General features: G+C 37.5%; 3 protein-coding genes and 1 non-coding gene across 8 annotated transcripts; 2 read left to right on the forward strand and 2 right to left on the reverse strand.

Moving 5' to 3' along the window:
• Positions 1–792: 792 nt before the first annotated feature.
• On the reverse strand, positions 793–2,599 carry LOC100257765 (auxin-responsive protein IAA32). Its single transcript, XM_010666576.3, has 4 exons — positions 2,264–2,599; positions 1,306–1,563; positions 1,091–1,199; positions 793–968 (listed from the first exon to the last, which is right to left on the reverse strand). The coding sequence occupies exons 1-4, from the start codon at positions 2,406–2,408 to the stop codon at positions 887–889; spliced, it is 594 nt and encodes a 197-aa protein (XP_010664878.1). The 5' UTR covers positions 2,409–2,599; the 3' UTR covers positions 793–886.
• Positions 2,600–8,203: 5,604 nt separating this feature from the next.
• On the forward strand, positions 8,204–10,914 carry LOC100252628 (uncharacterized). Of its 2 annotated transcripts, none has more exons than XM_010666519.3 (5): positions 8,204–8,901; positions 9,083–9,202; positions 9,794–9,892; positions 10,006–10,161; positions 10,356–10,914. In XM_010666519.3, the coding sequence occupies exons 1-5, from the start codon at positions 8,356–8,358 to the stop codon at positions 10,485–10,487; spliced, it is 1,053 nt and encodes a 350-aa protein (XP_010664821.1). In that variant the 5' UTR covers positions 8,204–8,355; the 3' UTR covers positions 10,488–10,914. The 2 variants fall into 2 exon arrangements, with proteins under 2 accessions (XP_010664821.1, XP_002282898.1); XM_002282862.5 differs by having other exon boundaries at positions 8,206–8,901; positions 10,353–10,914.
• Positions 10,915–11,185: 271 nt separating this feature from the next.
• On the reverse strand, positions 11,186–22,580 carry LOC100247521 (uncharacterized). Of its 4 annotated transcripts, XR_788269.3 has the most exons (10): positions 22,099–22,561; positions 21,825–21,902; positions 17,630–18,421; positions 17,339–17,441; positions 15,556–15,656; positions 15,249–15,423; positions 11,998–12,168; positions 11,808–11,908; positions 11,499–11,701; positions 11,186–11,398 (listed from the first exon to the last, which is right to left on the reverse strand). XR_788269.3 is itself a non-coding variant. In XM_010666241.3 (9 exons), the coding sequence occupies exons 1-9, from the start codon at positions 22,405–22,407 to the stop codon at positions 11,642–11,644; spliced, it is 1,890 nt and encodes a 629-aa protein (XP_010664543.1). In that variant the 5' UTR covers positions 22,408–22,580; the 3' UTR covers positions 11,186–11,641. The 4 variants fall into 4 exon arrangements, 3 of the variants coding, with proteins under 3 accessions (XP_010664543.1, XP_010664583.1, XP_010664627.1); XM_010666241.3 differs by having other exon boundaries at positions 11,186–11,701; positions 22,099–22,580; XM_010666281.2 differs by lacking the exon at positions 21,825–21,902 and having other exon boundaries at positions 11,186–11,701; positions 22,099–22,513.
• Positions 19,855–19,937, forward strand: TRNAY-GUA (transfer RNA tyrosine (anticodon GUA)). Its single transcript has one exon. It is a non-coding gene; the product is annotated as a tRNA-Tyr (tRNA).
• Positions 22,581–22,588: the final 8 nt, after the last annotated feature.

The following is a 22,588-nucleotide window of genomic DNA, read 5'->3' on the forward strand; positions in this document are numbered from 1 at the left end:
TTTTCAACTTTTCGATAACTAAATATAATTAAAAAGAATAGAATGAGAGCACCCCATCTTCTCTTGAAAAATCTTACCCACTCATGAAGTTCAAAAAGAATAACATATATATAATTTCTCTAAATTTTAAATTAAATACAATAATCCTGTTACATAATATATATTATTGATATAAAAACTAAATAATTTAAAAATATATAAGTTTTTAATTAATTTTAATTATATTTAATTTTATTTGATATTTTTTATAGTACAAAAAATCAGTTTCTTTAATATTTTTTAAGAACCAAAACATAACTTAAATGTTTTACTAAATTGTTTAACATGTACGTATACTTTACATTTTATTTTCACATTAATTTCAGACTTTGGAATAACATCTATATTTGTCATCCATTTAATTGTTTTCAATGTACCTGTTCACACTCAACTCATAATAGATTGATTTCTCACTCAATTGTGATGCAAGATGAGATACTTTCCATTCTAAAATTAATTTTCTATTCATACCCTTTTAAACTATAGCCTAAATTTTAATTACATTATACTGAAGAATATTTGATTATTTGACTATTAAAAAAATCTAATTTTTTTTTATCATTTCACTTTCTTTTTTACAACATTTTTTCTCATTTTTCCCCCTATTTTCATATTATTATTATTATTATAATAAGCTTAATAATAAACCCAATATATGAAAAGTTTCATGACATTTCATGCACAATAAATTGGTAATACACAAGTCACAAGCACACCAACTGAGGCTCTAAGCAACCAAACATCAAGTCTTCATTTCAAATGAATTTTCTGGGACTGGGCTGCCATTTTCATTTCAAATTCCGGCAATGCCAGAGATTTTTCCAGGAAGATAAAAAGAGAGAGAAAATTAAGTACACTCCAAGGAAGAGGGAAAATGAGCTTCATTCTTTCGCACAATTCTCAGACGCTTGATGCTATCTACAAATTCTCTGTCCAAAAAAAATGGATCAAATGGTATTGATACACCCATGCAATAAAAAGGACAAAAATTTCAATTAGTTTTTAAAAAAAGGAAAAAAGAAACGGATAGTAAAACCAGTGAAGGACTTACTTCCATGGAACATCACCGACAGTCCTCCAATTCTCCTCTCTGTCCTTGTAAAACAGGGCAAATTCAGACTCTCTCTGGAACAGCCTTAACCCGGATAAGGAATCTCTACCTGGAGCAAATTTTTATACCCAAGTTGTTTGACATTTTTGATATGTATAAATATAAGTAATATACCAACAGAAGTTTGTGAAGCTCATGAAATTTAGGGTGCGTACCAAACATGTCTTCAAGCTGAAGTGCCAAGCTTGAATAACCAGCGAGATCAAGGACGCAGATTTTCCTCCCAATTACAACCCCATCCATGTTAACCTTCACATATGCCCACCTCTCTTTGCTTTGGACTCCCTCTGTCTCCTCTTCACAATCTTCTGGGATGACTTTTGGACATCCTGAATTTGAATTTCTAGACTGTGCTTCCAGCTGGGGCCAGTCCACCGGCTCACCGTATGCTCCATATCCCTCCAGGCTTCCCACTGATTCAAATGCATCTATGGTTAGTACATTGCAACAATTGTTCCAGAGGTCATTGGACTTGTTTCCTTCCACATTTCTCCTATTTATCCATTCTTGATGGTCACATTAACTGACAAGGAAAAGGCAGTTAGGACTAGGTAGGATCGCCTGAAATTGCTAGAATTTCTCAACCTGGCACCAAATCCACTAAGACGCCTGCCTCTTTGAGCTGAAACAAGCCACTGGGGTATTCCAAGGATGATCATTCAGGCAAATTTAATCAGGGCTGACGGATTTCCTATCATATTTTTTCTTTATGTGCCTAATATGAGGGTGATGGGTTTATATGTACAGCAGGGGTTGTTAATTTTTTCAGGAATTAACAAATTTGCATGAAGAATGTGAAGAAATGTGAACAACCCAAGTAATTCTGAGGTTCAATCTATGAACACAGACAAAGAATGCTCAAATCTATAGTGATCTAATCTTTTTTTGGGTTGATAATCTAATGTACATTAGCAGCTTATTCATCGCAAGAAGCCTAATTAGGTGACAGCATTCTGAATTAGTGCTCACCTCTGCCTTCTTGACTAATTCATATTACTTTTACTAGCTGCATAAATACCAATGAGAATCCTGAATTTGTAGCCATGACAAACATAACAACCATTTGGTTGACAACTAAATAAAAAACAATGAACAAAGGAACAAGTTACATACTATGCCCAGTTGGGTGGTACACTTGGGGCTGCAGAGTTCTCAGACTAAGACCCAGATCAATAATCCCATCATCCTCCTTGGTTTGGTAGTAAACGGGGTGGAGACTTGGAGGGCTCCAAAGGAAGCCCTGTGAATGTGAATCCATTGGAGTATATTGTGGACAACTCAGTGCTGGTGGAAGCTTATTTACACCTGCTTTCGTTGATGGATATATATACCGCTGAACCTATACACAGAAACGGAAGTGGAAATGGGGGCTGAGTGTCTAGACATAGAAGACAGCAAGGCCTTTTCCCCATCATCAATCATTTAATAGTGTTTATCATCTTCTGATACCATCAACATGCAACAAACACAAGTATCCAAAAAGCAAGGGATGGCCAAATCGATCTGGGTTAAAGTGGTTTGGATCCTGCAACCCAATATTGCTACATGGGTTGTACTTTTCAGGATGAAATTCCATCGGTGACCATATGCAACCAAGCAAACAGCTGAAGATAAACTGCTACGACCAACACGTATTGATTATGAGTTGTACTATTGCAACGCAAAGGGAAGATGTGTTCATGGTTTGCCTTCGTTATACTTTACAAATTGACCCTACTTCCCCCTCCCTTGCAATTAATATAGATATGGGCATCACCATTGAAGTTCAGAAAGATGCTTCAGTTGTACTAGTTCCCTTGTCGCTGCAGTTAAGGGTAATATCTACTACAACAAAAATCAGAAGAAGAAAAAAAGACATGGTTGTTCTGGAATCTTCAACCTATCACTTCTGAGATTAGGTTGAGTTATTTAATTCAGAATTCTCTAGTTAAATCATGAAACATCTAAATTACAATTCCCCAGCTCCACATGCAGTCTAATGATCTTTGAAAATCTTTGTTAGCTCTACATTTGTGTTAGCCCAAGAGTTCTTTTAATTGAGTTTTGATAATCACAAAATAAGGTTAATGTTACTAATAGTTTAAATCAAGTATTTCAAGTTTACTTACAAAAATTAGAAAAAAAAAAAAACCTCAAAAATCATAAAGGAAGATCAATTCAATGAAAAATTGAGGTCCTTAAAAGACTTGAAGTGACCTAGGACTTTGTGTAAGATGGTATTTGTTGGTTCACTTGAGTCTAAATCATATTCATATACTTAAAAGGTTTTAAATTTATCATTTTGTGAACTTAAAAAGAACATTTTTACCAAAGAATTGAATGATTTGTTGTTTTAAATTAAAACCTTAAATTTATTTCTTTTTAAACTTATCCTAAAAGGTTTAAGGAAGGTTTAAACAAACTGTCAAATGTTCCGGACCTTAAATTGGGCTTTTTAAGCACTTTATTGTGCAACTAGTCAAAAACCAATTGAGCCAATTGGGTTTGACTAGTAGATGAACATTTTTACACCATCTTTCTTTCGATAGTTGGGGTGTAGCTGATTGAGGCATAACCTCGATTAGTTGAACTAGTTACTCAATTAGTTGAAGGTCTAAACCCCAATAATTACCTACTAATGCATTAAATGCATAATGATTAGAGAATCAATCAAGGTCTGTTTGTTGCTTTTGGGGTCCACAACATAGAAAACTACATATTGAAGAGTTTTACGGTATGTATTAATAAGAGAATAATTGCATTCCATTAAACTAAAAGAAAATCATGTATTGGTCTAGGTAAATCCATTAAAAATAAAAGAAAAAAAAATCGAAATGTTTCATGACTTTCTTAAACTAGATCTCTTTATTCTCATTCAAAACTCTTCCAAAAGTACATTCAATTTTCAACTTCCATATACTTTTATACATCTTCAAAAATCCATCCTAGTCTCTTCTTGTATCGAGAGCTTAATTTGCAACTAGATTTGGAGTTATTAAATTTATTTTTACCTACACATTGTGAGAGAAGTTATTCAAGTAAGTTGATTACTTGAAGAGATTGTAAAGGTCCCTTAATAGGAACTCTAGAATCCAAGTGTATAAAGTTTTAAGGGTTTGATTTTAAAAGTCTAGAAGATAGTAGAACTTTCACTCAATTAAGAGTTTAAGGAGGGTGGAAGTAGGATGTTTGTCGAACCACTATATAGGAGTTTGTAATTCATTTCTTTCAACTTCTTTATATTGTTTTTGATTTGTTCCTTATTTTCCTCTTCTCTTCCTTATAGTTAATTATTTTTACCGCTTTAACATCTATTTCACCATCCACTAAGGTGATTATCTTAATCTAATTAGCTTTTTTTCATAATTGGTATTAAAGTAAACCTCTTATTTTTTTTTTTTAACTATCTAAGAAGAAATGGTTAATTCTTCCAATAAATCCCCGATGAGAGGGTTTTCGATTAATAGACTTCATTCTTCTTGAGAATTGATTATTCTTATTGAAAAACTAGCATGACATGGTTTTTAAAATCCATTAATTTTGATATTTAAGATGTCATCTAAAATGATCCCAATATTCTAACTAAGATTGAGAATGAAGTTGCTAATGGATAACATACTACAAGAAAGATTTGGAACATGAAAGATATTAGGAAGAACAAGGATATTTGAAATAGGTATTGAGCCTTTTCCAATAATTGCTAAAAAAGAGCCATTAGTTTTCCTGACTTTTTGGTTCCTTGCACAAGGATTATAGGAAGAAAATAATTTAGAGTTCTCTGTCATGTGATCATGTTAAATGAAATAGCTTGAAGGTAATTATCCATTTAGGCTATAGAACAAGAAGAAGACACATTGTTTGAGAAGTTTATGGATTTGAAAAACTTATACTGTTAATCTAACTATTCCTTACTGAAAGAAGGTGCCTCAGAAAGAAGGTATCTTAGTGGCTCCTTCTATACCATTATGCTCTCCGGCTTCAACTTGGAAAGCTTTTGAATTACAATTGGGTTGGCTAGTTTGATTGGACGACCTCAACTTTTAGTTTTATGGCTTTCCATATAGATCACAACACGTCTCTTTTGTATGTCAAGGTTTATTACAGTGCTTACGTTAGACCTTCTCATTCCTTTTATTTTGCCATGGTTGTCCACAATGAGTAAATGAATTTGCCTTTAATACTAGAATAGAGACCTTGGGTCGAGACTAATTATTCTCTCTTATCATTACCTTCCTTCGACTGTTGATCTTCTAACTTCATCAAATACTTCATGGAGATTATATAAAGTTATCACCACTTTCATATTTTTTTTTTTAAATCAAACAACCTAAATTTAACAAATTTAAAATCTATAGGTATTGTGGATTTAATATATCTCTATATTCGGTATAACATGTAAATATAAAAAATCAATTTAATAATTATTATTATTTTTATTGTGATATCACACATTTTATACAAGATCAAGTTCTTGACAATATATATAAACTCTTTTTAATTTTATAAATGTGTTTTAAAATAGTGAAATTTTATTAGATTCAAAGAAAATAATATTTACATGGAAGGGAGAAGTCATTATAAATGACATTAAAGTGAATCTTCAACCTTAACATGAGTTTTTAGTTATACCCAACCTTAATGTGAGTTTTTGTATATTTAGATATGGAAGAAACATCTATTTATTCGATCTCATAATCTTGTGAGACACAACGATCTCAATGTAGTATTAAAGCTAATACTTAATCTCAATGTGGGTTTTTATTTATATTCGACATCGATGTGAGCTTTTATTTGTCTAAACCTCTAAAATGTTTGTTTAATTTAATTCCATAATCTTATAAGACATGAGAATAACGTTATATTTACATGTAGGGTGATTACGATATGTGATATTAAATAAATAAAAAAGTTTGATACTATTTGTTTTAAAACCTTATGGGAGGAAAGGGATGGTTATTGGTTACATTTATTCTAATATTGTCAAAGCAAATAATATTTGCATGAAAGGAAGCATATGGTTTTATTTTTTTTAAACATAAAATTATATTTATATATGTATAATATTTAATTCACACTAATATTTTTTTAAAAAAATTTAATTCAAATTACAAATTGAGTTGCTGAAAGCGATATAGGATGGGACTAGTTGGAAAATGGGTTGGCTGAACTCTCCAAGTTGCAGTCCTGTCAGAATTGAATGACATGTCATGTAATACTATATGCGATATTGTAATGTTTATCCTCTGTTTTATTCGGAGAGCATTTTTTTGGGGAAGTGACAGCAATATTGTATTGAATTAGTTGTCTCGTAGTTGGACACAGTGGAAGGGCTGCAATTTTGGGGTGGTTTCCGCAGTCCACTCAGTGCCCTTGGAAATCAGAGACTTTGCAACCCTCATGTGGAGGTCTCTGCTTCAGCCGATGTGATTGCTTGAGGAGGCGGTTCGTGCTAGGCGGATTCAACCAGCCCATGGTTGGGGATCACCTGAACCCCTGTGCTCTCCCCATGGCGCCGCCCCCCCCCCCCCCCCCCCCCCCTTCCCCTCTACTCCCTTCTTTGAGTGCCGTGGCACCCCTAGCGCATGGGAAACTAGAGCCCATTTCTTTGTTCCTTTCTTTGCCATCAGGGAATCCACTGTAAACATGACCATTGCTCCAAAAGAGAATATCACTTATCCAAGGAAAAATTAATTTTTTTCTTATCTTTTTTTACTTTTTTTTTTCCTTATTTTTCATTTATATTTCCTTTTCTTTGTATTTTCCTTAAATTTCCCAATGACCAAACATAAGGTTAAGTTTAACAGGAATCCATATTTTGATTAGGATGGACCCTGGCCAGAGAGCAATGAGGAGGCCCACAACTGTCTGGTGATGGGCTCGTGCAGAACTTTGATTTCAGAGATATGAATTGCACATTTGGGCCAGATAAATTTAATTAACGCAGGCCCATGTTGTCCAACCCAGAGGTTGAGCTGGGACGGTCTGACGTATGATTATGAGTTGAAAGGCCTACAAATCCAGGACTGGGGTAGGCATACAAAGTTAAAGTCAAAGCCCATTGTGAGTGTCCTTACTCCTTACCTGTATAGCTGAGCTGTCTCCAGAGACATTAAATGACCCACAACTGGCCAATTTCTGACGTGTGGCTCTTCTTGGGTTCCCTGCAAGTTGTACCACTCGTCTGATACAAAACCTGAACACCATTCCCCTTGCACCCACCTTCAACATCTCCCATGACTCATTACATGTCCTCAACCCAATAAAGCCAAGTAATCCCACATTAGCATAGGAAAATGCTAAGCTACATTAGTGGAAGTTAGCTAAACACAAACACATAATTTTTTATTGGAATTTGCGATGACCATGAAAAGGGTAAACAGAAGTGCAACTGTGGAAGTGGATTCAAATTCAATGGTGTGATCATAATCCAGCTCATTCAACTTCCTTTTTTTCTATATTACACATGTCGGTACCACGTGAGCTTTTAAAAATGAGGGAATCAGTAGCGCAGCACATGGGGTTTTGCTGTAATAACTAATTACCAAGCCACTACATCACTCCACCTCGGAAATTCCAATTCCTTCTTACCAGATCGAACAGGGGCATCTTGTTGTTTCCCATAATTGTAGTCTGGAAATTAGAGACCATGGTCCCCCTTCCATAATTCATGCCGGAAAAATGTGCAGACACGAAGGGACTGCAGCAACAGGATTTTAAGAAAATTAGGTGGAATGGTTAGAATAGTAGAGGTGAATGTATAGAAAGTGGACCTTACACCACTTGGATGCATGCAGCTATGCCACATGAGAAGTCAATTTTCAGATCCTCACTGGATTGCAATTATTTTGGCCTCTTACATTTGCTATGATCACCATGATTGGAAATTTGGAACTAATAATTTGTGAGATGTCGTTTTGGGGCCTCCTTATTTTGCCATTCCAAATCTACCACATCTCAATGGTACAATTATAAGGAATTGCTTTCATTTTTTTATTATTTTGGTGACAACTAAGCAAGATTTTTTTTTTTTAATTTGTATATATATAAAACAAAAAATCCCGCGGAGAATTCATGATCTAACCATAGCTTTAAAATAATAATATATTCTTGTCACGTCAATCAATATTCAAAAACAAATCTCAAGCTCAAAAAATTATTTGAGATTCACTCTTGTATTTTTTCTTTTGAAACCAAGCTCATTTCCTCGGCCTTCCTTCAATTTGACGATGTCCATTGTTGCAGAGACTTCAAGATCATCGCAACACGCAAGGCTCAGGAGACCCAGAAAGCAGCCCACTTCAGCCCCAGATCCGACGCCCCAAACCCATTTAATCGTCCACCCAACCCGTAAAAAATCTACCATTTCTGGTTTGCTTGGCTCACCCTTCTCTGACACCAACGACAATGCTGCTAGTCTTTTGAGCAAGAAGACCAACAAGAAGAAGACATTTACGTCTGTGGCACTGAGTGGACTCGGGTGTGTCAAGTGTTTGTCGCCGGTGGTGGTTGGGTCGTCGGGGGAATGGGGGGCAAACAAAGTGAGGAAGAAGAAGAAGAAGAAACAGAGGATGAGAGTTGAGAATGCGACGGCTAAAACGACGACGTTGAATGGTGCAATGTCTCCACGTGTAGTGGTGGTGGTTCCTGACCTATGCTGTACTCCTGGGATTGGTTTAGCGGCCTCCAATGCTGCTTTGGTTGATTTTGTAGAACCAACAAGGTCCCTTTCTTCAAGAGGGAGGGTCAATGCTCACAGAACCAATAACAGAGAGGTTTTTTTTTTTTTCTTTTTGACCTTTTAAAAATTAGACCAAATCTTCTTTTTAATTGCTTTGAAGGGCCATAATGTGATAATCATCATGGTATAATTTTCTGAAAAATTCAGAGATCAAATGCATAATATAATGAGATGTATGATATATTGTAACGTATTTTGGTGGATTGGCTTGACAGCGTGGTCGGACAAGAAGGAGAGGCAGCGACCATGATCAGGCTTCTGGATCACATATCTCTAATGCTAGAAGATATGATGATTTTGGGCATGGCTCTTCTGGAGGTCTCTCTCGCTCAGAGGTCGGTCCATACTTTGTCTTGTCCCTTGTTTTTGCTTTCTTATTTAAACATTTTCCCATTTAGTATCTAGAATTCCATTAGCATCCGAGGGCCGATTTTGAAAAAAATTCGATAATTTTTAAAAATATGACAATTCCAAAAATATTTTTGAATTTTATCGGGTGAGAAAGAATCCAAAATTTCAGAATAAATATGAAAATTATCTTTTAGAAAGATAACTTTAAAATTTAATTGAAATTATTATTATTATTTTTAATTTTTATCGAAAAAACTTATAGTTGATACTTTAATAAGTAGAATAAATTTGAAACTATCATAGTATATTTTTTAAGAAAACCTTAGCTTTCCTCACAATCCCTTTACATGTTACCCTACTCATGATTTAAGAACTCACTTTTATGTTCCTTAACACTTAAAAGTTAAAAGTTCTTGCTTCTTTATCATTAAACAATCCCCCTTCCGCCGCCGCCGCCAGTATCTATGATGAAAGTGCTACAAGCATTTTCATTTTTCGCACGAGGGTTTTAGTAGTTTTGACTTTTGAGGGGCTCCCAGCGATAATACATAATGTAAATGAAGGAATGCGTGCAGATGATGATACTACAGAGTAGCCTACTGTTTGGAGAGAATGTGGAGGGATCTGATCGATATGGGGACTGGAGACTTGATGTTGACCACATGTCGTATGAGGTTTGTGGTTTTCTTCCCCTTACATGGATCGGTTTTGCAACTAGTTTCTCTCACACGTATCTTCAGTTGCTAAAATACGAATCATCTTTCTCGGATTTGTGACTTGGAAGCAGGAACTACTGGATTTGGGTGACAGAATTGGGTATGTAGGCACAGGCCTGAGAGAAGATGAGATATTCCGGTGCCTGAGGAACATGAAGCACCCGATTTTGGATTCCCTCCCCTTACTATCCTCCACCGGTGACAACTGGAGGTGCAGCATTTGTCAAGTGAGTTTCCCTCTTCTCCACCTCTTTCTTTTTGCCACCCGAAATTTTCATTTTAAGGCCCAAGTTTTTGCTCAGGGACTATTGGACTATTATATAATTTTTTTCCGTTGTTTTAATGATAATACCACACATCGCGTAAAAGGAGTGCTTCCTACTTCACATATGTAAGTGTTTGATTGTGTCATTGATAGGAGGAATACGAAGCTGATGATGAGGTGGGAAGGCTGGATTGTGGCCACTGCTATCACATACATTGTATTAGACAGTGGCTCCTGCGGAAAAATGCTTGTGCTGTTTGCAAAGCTGCGGCTGCGGCTTACAACTGAGCGTGGAACACCATTTATGCCTTTTTTTCTGGCTTTAATTCAATTCTGAATTCATGAAGAAGTTTATAAGCACCTGTTTGGGGCGTCCCATTTTCTACATTGTTTGCTCAATGGAAGATCCTGGCTGTTTTTTTGTGGAGTCTGGAAGAGTTACAGGCTAGCATTTGTGCTCCTGGCGTCTAGGGAGTACTCTTGCATTAGTTTTCAACTTCTCGTCTTTCTTTTCTTTCTTTCTTCCTTCCTTTTCTCTGCTTTACGTCCAGAGGACGATATCTTCATCACAAGGTTCTGATTCTGGATGCAATCATTCATACTTAAAGCAAGAACATCCCTTTCCTACCGGAGTGTTGGTTCCCGATTGGTCATTGTTTGCTGTAAAATTGAACAGCCCAATTATATCAAGGAACTTCCCATGTTTTCCCCGCGATACTTTTTGTATTTGGGTTTCTTCCCTTCTCTTTCGTAGTTGGGTAGTTGGGGTACCGGTTTGGGCCAGAATGAGAGCAAAGCCTGCGGTGGGGCCCACCCGCACCAGCCATCTAAGGAGGGTGCTTATCATCTCTTCTATAGAAGGCACATTGTTGTCAACGGCCGGAAGAAGAGGATAAAAGACAAACAAGATTTAGCTTTCACCCAAAAAATTTCTTTCCTATCAAAGAAGTTAATGGATAAACAAGTTTTAGTCATGCCCCACGAGCTTAAAAAATCACAATCAGGAATTGAATTCTATTGAAACATATGAAGCATTTGAGCAAATATGCGCTACATGTTTCTGGACACCGAAAAGCAAACCAAACTCATGAAAATTCTGGCCCTTGGCAGGAAATACATTACTTCACAAGAAAAAAGAAATTATAATCAATCATCGAGCAGTCACAGAGCTGAGAAATATACATGGAAACTTCCAGCTCCTGAATCATAAATTGTAGATCAAGATTTTTAGGTTCCTTCACTCCATGAGGAATGCTTCAGATGCACAGCCTTCCTAAAAGGAAAGAGAGAAGAACTTACCTTCTAAGGGATGAGAATGTCTGAGCGGGGTTCATGTTGCCATCTAGGAGGAGTGAGAGTGAGAAAGAGAAAGAGCGTTTGCCTGTTAAGAGATGAGTTTGCTCCCGTGATCTTTTGTGGGCAACAAACTCTCATGTGCTATATCATGCAGAGTCATTACTACTTAAAAATTCAATTATAGAGGGATACACTTGCTCCACTGCCTGCATTTTAACAGATAAATTAGAGACCATTACACAAAAAAGCTAAAAAAGAAAAAAGGGTAGCATCTCCCTTGTAGGAGAAAGGTTATTAAAAAAATGTACATACCAATCGTCCTCCCACTAAATCATAGTGCGCATAATGTGGACCTTCAGGTGCGCCAAATACTCTGTACGTGACTAAGTGTTCAGGAATGAGCTTAGCAGTTTCTGGTCCATTTCAACCATAACAACCAAGAAAGGATGAATATCAACTCTATCACAGTTGGATATAAGAACAATATCTAATTGAATAGTACCATATACGGCTTCAGGTGGGCAAATTAAGTCCTGGTCTCCAGCAAGTGCTAAAACAGGGACATTAGTTTTATGTAAATGATCTTTGTAGAAAAATTTGCCACTCCTGTCACATAATCCACCCTCTCGAAAAGCTGTTGTTAACTGCAAGAGGAGTTTAGCAGGAATTGTACCTGCCAGTCATGATTTTAGATCAGATCCCATCATAGAAGGGCAAATCTGGAGGAGTGCAGTTAACCATGCCAAAGGCAGAATAACAACCAGGAATTTCAAGAGCAGCCTTATGCTAAAAGGATGCTAGCTTGTTGCTAACTCTGAAAGATCAGGGTATTAAATCATAAATTAAAACCATTAAATTGATGGAGCAAAAACCCTGAGCACAGAAAGATCAATTTAGGATTGTTAGGTTTCAGCAACATAATGCACTCAAATTAATCACAATGCATAGACAAATTAACTGGTCAAGAAAGTGGCTTGAATTCCAAAAGTAAATAATTCAACTGAAATCAATTCATGCAATGCAGATCTTTTGGCTTCACAAGATAACCTTTGAATCACCATTTCTCTATTTAGAACCATACTTCAATTAAATCATATAGGCAACCAGGCAACCAGGTTTTTGCACATAACATCAACCCAGATCCTTAACCTTTCTCATGTCCTCACAATGCCTTCTAATTCTGGTCTGGACCCAGAGCACTTCATCCTATTGTTGGTGGCTTTTGCCCCAAGTGCCCAGACATTTCAGTCAACTTCCCTTCAGCTTGCAGCTAATGGTGTTGCACCTAATCATCTGCTAAGATGTTCAAAATTAAATATCTGCTCATCTCTCTACTCATGCATCTAAGCATTTTCAGTTCATCTCCAGATATGGATATGTTACTTAAGTGGCCATCATCCTATACAAAGTGACCAGTTGGTCTTATATTTTTATAAAAAATGCTTCCATCAATCATACAACCCTATTCAACACTATTCATGCATCACTTACCTCAACCAGTCTAACCACAGTCTATGATTAACAACATTTTTAGTTCGCCCATCTTACTGTTAACTGAACCAATGCAATTGGAAATGATAACTCTTGGGTACCCATAAATCCATAATCATCTTTCTTAAATATACCTTCTAGTTCTAATTTTACAAAGTTTACACCAATATATTATCATACACCAACTCATCTACAAACCCTTCCACTTCAAAGAATCTCCCCATGGTTTTAAATTATAAATATACCTAATACCACCTCTAGTTTTCAATTAAAACCATGCTGTACTTCCTCTTCTACATGCCTTGTGAATAATCATAATCAACAAAAAGCCAGGGGCTCAATGCTAATCCATGATAGAAGCTGCTTGTGTTTCAGTTCCACTCACTCATCTTTGTCTCCGTGCACACATCATAGACATTCTTAAGATTGTGAGTTTACCCATTTAGCATGTGTTCCTCCTATAGCATCTTGCTCATTAACTTTCTAGGAGCCCACTAAATGTTCTCCGTAAGTCCATAAAAACCACGCTCAGATCACTCTTTCTCCATATATTCCATAAGTAGCCTAAGAAAGAAATTTCTCTCAGGATCCATGACCCAAATAGACTTTCCAGTGCTTTTGTTTCAAGTATCACTTTTCATTAAATCAATCTGCCCCAAAAATTCATAGGACTTGAATGATTGTTATTGTGATAAATGTTACAGTCATGAATACCTCTTTCACTGTACCAAAATGCCTTTTTTCCAATTAAAAAAATCAAGTTAATTACATAGTTTGCTTTCAAAATTATATAACTTAAAAAATAAAAAATAAAAACTTATATCAGGAAACAAAAATGTTGTCATGTCAGCATCTTAATGCCCACATGGTGGTCCTGTTTCTTTGTTCCTTCCATAAATCATCTAATAGGATTCTAGCAAAATTTTTTTGAAACAATAGGTAAATGTCCCACCATCAACTTTCCTGCAGGTCATGGAAGCTGGTTTAAGTAATTTAAAAGGTTATGGATTCATTTTGTTAGTCTTTGATAATATACAAATACTTTCAAAATAGAGAAAACAACAAATGAATAATGCAATACCTATCTTCCATTAACCATGAGACAAAGAGTGTGAATTAACTTCAACAACATTTAAAAATTCAAATTAACTAAACAAGTAAAGCAAAAAAATAAAAAAATAAAAAAAACATAACAAAAAATCTGAACCAAAGTTAGTATGAGAAAAACTGGGAAAAGAAACAAAAGGGTGATTTTATATTCGAACAACTAGCAATGATAAGAATAGTAAAAATAAGAGTTTTGATTAATTCCAACAACCTATAAAATTTTGAATTGAAGGAACAGTGACCCTTTGCATATTAGGTTTTTTAAAGTTAATGTGAAATAGCATTTACTTTTAGAGTAAAGTTTTTATCTTCCCATTTCCATTCCATAGAAACCATATTGGATTTGGTTCTTTGTCAAAGGAAAAAAGGGCTAAACATGGTTTATCACTCAACCATAAAATGCTGAAATTGATTAAAGCCCCCGTTTGAGAGAGCTTATGCCGAAAAAGATTTTTATTTAACTAAAACATTTAAATATGTCAAAATTTACCTTTATCTAGAGCCATGTTCTTCTTCAAATGTGCCAGAAGCATGTTTTTATTTAATTATTAATTTTTAAATATCAAAGTTAGCCTTTATCTTTGATAAAAGTATTTTTAAATACAGTTTCAATAATATTTACTTCTACTTCTTTTATTATTGCTAAATGCAAAAGTCAAACACAAGTAAACTGCTATCATATATGGGCCCTACACCTCTATTTCAAAGAGCTTCTTAAATATTAAATGCAATGTTTGAATGTAAGAACATAAAATGTAATTTTTAAGATGTTTGGATAAAACATTCAAGTGTGGATTCCTTCTAAAAAGGAAACGGATTGTTGTTCATTTAAATTTTAAACATATCAAAATTATCCTTATTTTTAAACAAAGTACTTTTAATATATAATCCCCCAAATATTCTGCTTCTACTTCTTCCACAATTAAATGCTACCCACATGGCCCTAAAGAAATGTTATTCACTGTTATTTTGGTTTCATATCAAAGGTTTCAATTCCTTTTTAAATGCATAATTTTTGAAAGAGAACTCATAGCTACATGTTATATATACTTTGAGGTTTACATCTTACCTCACATGATATCAAATATCTACAAGCAAGGCTACCTATAAAACTGGGACCACAAAAAAATAAAGGGAAAGTACGTTTGCACTTACAAAAGTTGTTTAAGACAAGTTTTTTCAACAACTTGGGATGCATCATATCCTCTGCTGATATCAGATAATTAAGCCAAGACAAGACATAAGGAGGGCCAGATGAAAGAGGATAGGCTGCTGCCAATAATGCCCCTAAAGGAACAACAGGAACATTGAGGGCCTGAGCAGGATCAGCCTGTGTGACAAATGAATTAATACTCAACAAAGTTATTCCACTTGCAGAAAGGGAGATGGTGGCAAAAATAGTGCAATAATAGAAAAAGAGTGAAAGAGATAATCCACATAACTAGATTTTTCATTCACTTACAAGGGGCAAGAGCATTTTAAGGGATGAGTTTGAAGATGTGTAGTCAAGTGAGGATGCCAAAGTAACAATAGCTGCTAATCTAGGATCTCTTCCTTCAAAACCTTGTCAATATAATGAAAAGCATTAGTACATAAAATGAAAAGCATTTTGACAATTGTTTTAAAATAAAAATAACAAAATCAGACACCTCTCATGAACATCTCAACAATAATATGCATCCCCACTAGGAGATTTTGAAGGAAAATGATTGGTGTTGGGAAAATATGGCGTTTACTATTGGAAATGGCACCAAAATCAGATTCTGGACTGATCTTTGGTGCGGCTGTACAGTGCTGTCCCAAAGATTCCCTCACCTTTATGTCACAGCTGCTCATAGAAATGCCACGGTAGAAGAAATGTGAGATCAGAATGTCGGTCAAGGAGGTTGGGATCTAAGGTTTATGAGGGATTTCAATGATTGGGAATTAGATATGGTAGGTAACTTGCTTCATGTCTTGAGGGGATACAAACCTACTTTAAAGGAAGACTCAGTCTCTTGGAAGGGAGGAAGAAACGGGCAGTTTAAAGTCAAGGAAGTGTACAATTTGTTGGTCAATCCCATTGTCACCGGATTTTCGAAAAGTAGCATTTGGGTGGATAGAGTTCCAACTAAAATAGTGTTTTTTGCTTGGGAGGCTACTTGGGGGAAGGTGCTTACTCTAGATAGGCTCCAGAAAATTGGGTGACAGCTCCCTAATTGTTGTTTCTTGTGTGGTTGTGAAGAGGAAATTGTAAATCATATTCTCATATACTGTATAGTGGCAAAAGTCCTGTGGGATATTGTCCTTTGCTTTGTTTGGTGCTCAGTGGGTCTTTCCAGAAACTGCAAAGGAGGTCTTATTGAGCTGGAGGGGCCCTTTTGTAGGGAAAAAAAAAGAAAAAGATATGAAAGTCTATCCCGCTGTACATTTTTTGGACACTTTGGAAGGAAAGAAATAGATTAGCCTTTAGAGGGGGAGTGCTAGCAATTCAGAAACTTAAAAATTCTTTTGTGTGTAATTTATGGTGTTGGGTTAGATTGTATACTGGAGAGAATTCGCTGCCCCTTATAGGCTTCTTGGAGTGGTTAGCCTCCAATTAAGGGTTGGTGGGGTTTTTTGCTTTTCTCTTTGATTGTGAGGCCTAGCTGCCTTGTATACTCCCTGTATACTTTGTGGCTTTTCTGCCTCTTTTAATACATTCTGTGCTTATTTATAAAAAAAAGTAATAATAATATGCATCCCCACTGAAATAGCCGAAATAGAGCCTGGCCATAATCCACAGGCCTGTAACTTAATTTTGGCAAATTAAAGGCATTATTTACTGGATCATGAAATTATGCAAGGACATTATTTTCAGTGGCACATAGCAGTGATCAGTCTACCATCTTAAGGAGGACAACCAAGTTGGATGCTGTAAAATAAAGACATAGGCACCTCTTTTGAATAGACATAAAAAGAACTGTCTATGTTTTTATTTTATGGCATCCAGCTTGGTTGTCCTCCTTAAAATGGTGGGCTGATCAGTGCTAAAACAAAGACACTGCTAAAACAATTTGAACTTTTTATAACAGCCATTCCCATGCAGCATGTGCAAACTGCTGCCACAGCCATTGCCAAATATTCAGGTCTCTGACACCTCATCCAGAAAGTGTGGTACAGGAAACAACCATACTGAATCACTAAATTGATTACTATTCTAAAAATAAATCAGAATTACATGTGGCTATGAAGAAAAGAAAAATGGAATTGTTATGGCCTCTTACCATATTTTGATAACCTTGCATATAGCAATATGCCTCCCATGGAGTGTCCAATTGCCAGCAACTTACCATCCTTTGGCTTTGTTTGAGCCATTATATATTCCATCTGTATTGGCAAAATTAAAAATTGTCTTTAATCATGTGAGGGTGGCATAGCATATCAAATGTTAACCCAAATGAAAAAATATGTAAAAGAAATCTTAATTTTAATACCACAAAGTTAAATTGGGAGAGTCAATTTAAAAAAAGGTAATCATGTTTACAGCATTCCAGCAAGGAGGAATGTCACCTCACCGCAGCAGGAACATCCTCTTCCAGATATTGATCAAAGTCCCAATCATATTTCACAATCAAGTCAAGTTGCTTCTGGAAATCTTCTATGGTTGAAGAAAATCGCTCTTGCAAGTCAAACAATTGAGGTGATACAGATCGTTGACCTTCTTCAATAATATTTACAAGCCGTTGACTCAGATCCCTGATTTGGCTAGTGATACCTGAATTTTGCCTTGTTTCCAACAACCTTGAAAGATTTCCCCTTACCTCATTAAAACGTTCAGATAGTTGAGAATCTTCTATGAGTTTAGATATTTGATCAAATAATTTAGCAGACATAATCTTCAATTGGCCCTCACTGAGAAACCCAGAAAGTCTTTCTGATAAAAGCATGAAAGTTTCCGTCAACTTCATCACTAATTTAGACTCATCCCATACTGTTGCTATTCTCATTGTGTCTTCTTTAACAGCAGAGATTTTAGATTCTTCCAGGGCTCCTGGAACAATGTTTGACTGCTGTGCGCTCTTAGCAGCAGCTTCCATCTGATCAGATAAGACATTGGTAGACTGTTCAAATTCTTTCGAATTTAAACCCAACATGCTCAACTCAGCACCAGTAGAAATGTTAGATTGCTGGCCTGCAGAAAAACTTCCATTTGTTGCACTTGCAGCAGCTTTTATCTGCTGAGATATTGCATTGGCAGACTGCTTGATCTGTTTGGAATTTAAACCCTGCATGCTCAGCCCAGCACCTCGAAATTCAAGAATCCATGTGTCAAATCCCTGGCCTGCCATGTAACGGGCAAATGAAGACTGCAAATATAACAGATGCATTAGCAATGCTGTACCAAAAAATTGTTAAAGCAGAGAGCATCTCCAAGTTATAACTAAGAATTGGAAGACGGCATTCTAAACTGTTACTAACTACAGAAAAGTTGGAATAACAAGCACTCATTACAGCCAAGCCTAAGTTCATGTTTAAGCCTTGCAGCAAGCCCAAAGCCGAACCACAATCTCACTTTGCTTTGCGAGCTTGATACAAGATTCAATAATCCCATCCAGTTAAATTTGGTTAAATCAAGACTGCAGCATTTGCCTCAGGAAAACAAAAGGGTGCATTTTCTTCTACCACATAATTCAATGTTAAAAGGAATGTTAAATAAGAAATACTAAATTTTAATAATAAGTTGCCCCAATGTATGCAATCTAATGTTAATTCTAATTGCTTACACACAGTGAACTATCCCACTTATTTAGTCAATTTCAATAGTGTGAAATTTGCACTAAGTGGTCTTTGTTGTAGGGTTTACTATCAGATTTTGGACAGAGTAAAGTTATGTGGCAAATTGAAGATCATCTGATTCTGATTTCTTTTGCCAAGACTATTGGGCAGACACACAAGTTTCACATTTTGACACGAGTAAGGGCATTATGACGTAAGTATAGTGACTCATGAAAACCTAAACATAACACCAACTACCCTACGGTATGTGTGACACCCAACTGATTCCCAAAATATGATGATGTTAAGCATCTCTGGAACTCAATAAAAAGGTATAACATACACAAGTTTCACATAACTGTATACAAGGGGGAAGGAAGATCTCCACTCATTTCATTCATTCAGTGCCTGCGGTGAGGCGCGACCCACAACAAACGAAGGAAGGGGGAAAGCTTGCTTGCTGTAGCCCTATTTTAGTAGACTAGGCTTGGTAAGCGTAATTTAAGTAGGCTTGAGAAGGGTAGGCTCGCAGCTTCGCTCAGCAGAAGAGCCTGACTTTCTATTATATTAGTAAAGCGCTAGCGCCCAACCTATGGGCTTTGAAGGGATAGGGGAAGGGAAGAAAACAAGGATGGTCACTCCTTTTAGGAACATGGCTCGTTCAGTCACTTCACTCGCAGCTCGCTGGCTCGTTCATTCACTTGCTTATGAACTCGCAGCTTCGCCAGAAGCTACTAGTCGCCTCCTTTCCTCCGCCGAAAGATGCTTAGCCAGAAGCGACGAAGGGGGGGGGCTGGGGAAGGCCGACGACTACATGAGGGGGAAGCTGTCGTAGAAGCTTTGCCCCTTGCTTTACAGAGATTGTTATGAACTGACTAAATGACTAGATTCTCCCGGAACGCTAGCTAAGCTAATAAATAGTCTTAGTTCCCTTCAATCAAATCAATAAGCTTTTTACTTTTTTATTCAGGTGCTTAACACCCTCCTTCTTAGAACCTATTGAGGGGGGCCTCGGCCCGGGAAGGGGAGAGTGGCCGAGTGGTCAAAAGCTGTAGACTGTAAATCTGTTGAAGTTTTTCTACGTAGGTTCGAATCCTGCCTCTCCCACTTGTTTGTTGTAGACTTCAGAGAAGAGAAAGGAGGCATTCGTCAGCGTAGGAAGGCCAACCGAGTGAAGCTCTTTCTTTTTTTTTTTTGCCGTGCCGTGAAGTTCAATTGTATCGTATGTTAGTTAGAGAGGTTGGTGAACTACTACGATCTATAGATTCCCCATCTATCTATATCCAATCCCAACGAGAATAGAAGCAAGTCGCTTCCGGCTTGGCTTGTAGTCGTAGTCTTTTAGCTTATGTAGTGGTCGGCCTTCCTACACGCATGCGCCCGCCAGAATGCCTCCTTGGTTCTGGAGACGAAGCCAAACCGATACATACGATAGGCGAAGGAAAGACCCCCCATTTCATAGCGCCTGGGGAACGCAAGTTTGATTGAGGATTGATTGGAGAGGAGAGGGTGGTCGAAGATCAGGAACGGGATGGATTTAGGAGTCTTTGTGCGAGCCGTATGCGGTGAGAGTCGCACATACGGTAACGAGGGGGGTTCGCGTCTATACGTATAGTGTGGGAGTTGGGCCTACCCACCCTATTTGTTCCATGATCTATGGATCTACTGGAGTCTGGAGCTACCCACTTCGATCAATTAGCCAAGATTTTGACCGGATACGAAATCACTGGTGCTCGATCTAGTGGTCTTTTTATGGGGATTCTCTCTATCGCTGTAGGATTCCTATTCAAGATCACTGCAGTTCCTTTTCGGGCGGCTGTAGGACGGACGGCCGCCTATAGGTGGTAGGGTAGGGTGGGTGGTACCGCTCAGATTGTGGCCAATCTTCCTAACCGCGCGCGGGCTGGGCTTAGAGCGCGTGAAACTCATCACTACCTCGTAAGGGCGTTGAGACCATAGCATGTTACACGAAAGCGCCGCTTTCTCTGTAGTGTTGTCACACAGCTGCCCGCCTAGAAGAGCCACTCGCTCTGTAGTGTTGTCACACAAGATAAGCACGCCGCCCGCCTGCTGGCCGGGCGAATTGAAGTTCTCTTCCGGTCAACTGTCCACCCAGTCAAGTGCAAAAAACACAGTAGAATCACGCAACGCATGCTGCTGGTGTGCTTCCTGCCCGCGAGGAAAGAAGAGAGACAAGGTTCAGTTCAGATTTGACTGTTTGCAGCATGGGAGCGGATTACCCAAAAAATCCCTGGGAACAATAAAAAAAAAAGATATCTCGGTAACGAAAACTATAGGGGGCTGTATTGGCGAGATCCAACGGTGAACAGCTGCCCAAAAGAAAAACCGCCTGGAAGTCCGAGGACCTTTAGTACCGTACCCTACCCTCGAACCAGCAGCCTTCACGCCAAGCAAGACCGCCCTTGTCCCTTTCCTTTCTCCATTCCGCCTCCTTCTTTGCTTTGTTCCAATAGAGTCTAAGGCAAAGCTAAAGTGGTTTGTATGCCTACTTTACCTACTTGATGAAAGGGAACGAACTTAGTTTCGTTTCCGGGTTTATGGATTGGATTCAGTCAGTGTCACGACATAATCAAAAGGAAGGAATGACGCCCGGCGAACGCTTCCAAAGTTTCTCGAGTTTCCGGCTGTTTCCTAGATTGAAGTAGCCTTTTGTCGCCCTACCAAACGAAAAAAGTCACTATCAAACAGCTCGCCCTACTGAAGTACCAAAGGTGCGCTCCGCCCGGTGACTAAGAAATAAATTGGTTTGCGCTTTCATTGAAGTAATTGGTTGCTGTAGTTTTGATTTGTTATTATTTTTATTTGTTATTATTAGTTGGAGTTTAGTCTTCTTCAGAAATCTAACATACACAATCACTCTACAAACATGTTCCATCTCAAAAGCATTCTTCTCTAAAAAATTGAAATGGTAAACCATGATTGAAAAACCCAGATTTGAACAAATAAAATAAATAAATAATTAAATAAACTTACACCAGGAGAGAGATCAAACCCAATGGCATTAGTCCCCACACCTGATAGAAGCAACAACGGATGATTCCTTGGAGGAGCCTATCATTTCACATTCCACACAAAACAATTACCAAAAAATTGCAATGATTAATTTGGAATGCTTTTTACAGGAAAAAACGCCTTTACTTGTTCAACGGAGAAACGCTTCTGGGGAAAAAATTATTTCCTCCAATTTTATCATGTGTTATTTTATCTAGGAAATACAAATCCGTGGAGAAAGGAGAGTGAAAGAGACCTGAGGGGAAGGAGAGTAGCGCCACAGAGCGAGTCTCCAATCGGAATTCGACACGGAGACATAGTGAAGCTCGTCGGCCGTACAGATCGAAGGCTTCTCTTGAATCTTCTCGACAACATCACCAGCGCCGGTGGAGAACGCTCTCGTAATAAGCCTCACCGGCGAGGTGGTGGTCGACGGCCATAAGGTTCGTGAGAATGTGAGAGGCGCCATGGTGCGTGCGGAGAAGACAGCGGGGTTGAGATTGCGGAAGGTGGAAGCTGCGCGACTCGCAATCGTGGAAGGCATATCGGATTGAAGCCCTACCATTTTGTGGAAGCAATTCCTTTGTTTCTGGATATTTCAATTTTAATTGCCTACAAATTAGCAGCCGCCTGCAGCTTTGCTTTGCTTACCTCAAGCCGTGATTGCTTCGTGGAGAGTCCTGAGGAAAACGAGAATCCCATGCGGACATCAACATCAGTATCCACTTGACGTGGCCTCGATCCCC

This window comes from Vitis vinifera, chromosome 1 (assembly GCF_030704535.1).
Source record: "Vitis vinifera cultivar Pinot Noir 40024 chromosome 1, ASM3070453v1".
NCBI classification, from domain to species: domain Eukaryota; kingdom Viridiplantae; phylum Streptophyta; class Magnoliopsida; order Vitales; family Vitaceae; genus Vitis; species Vitis vinifera.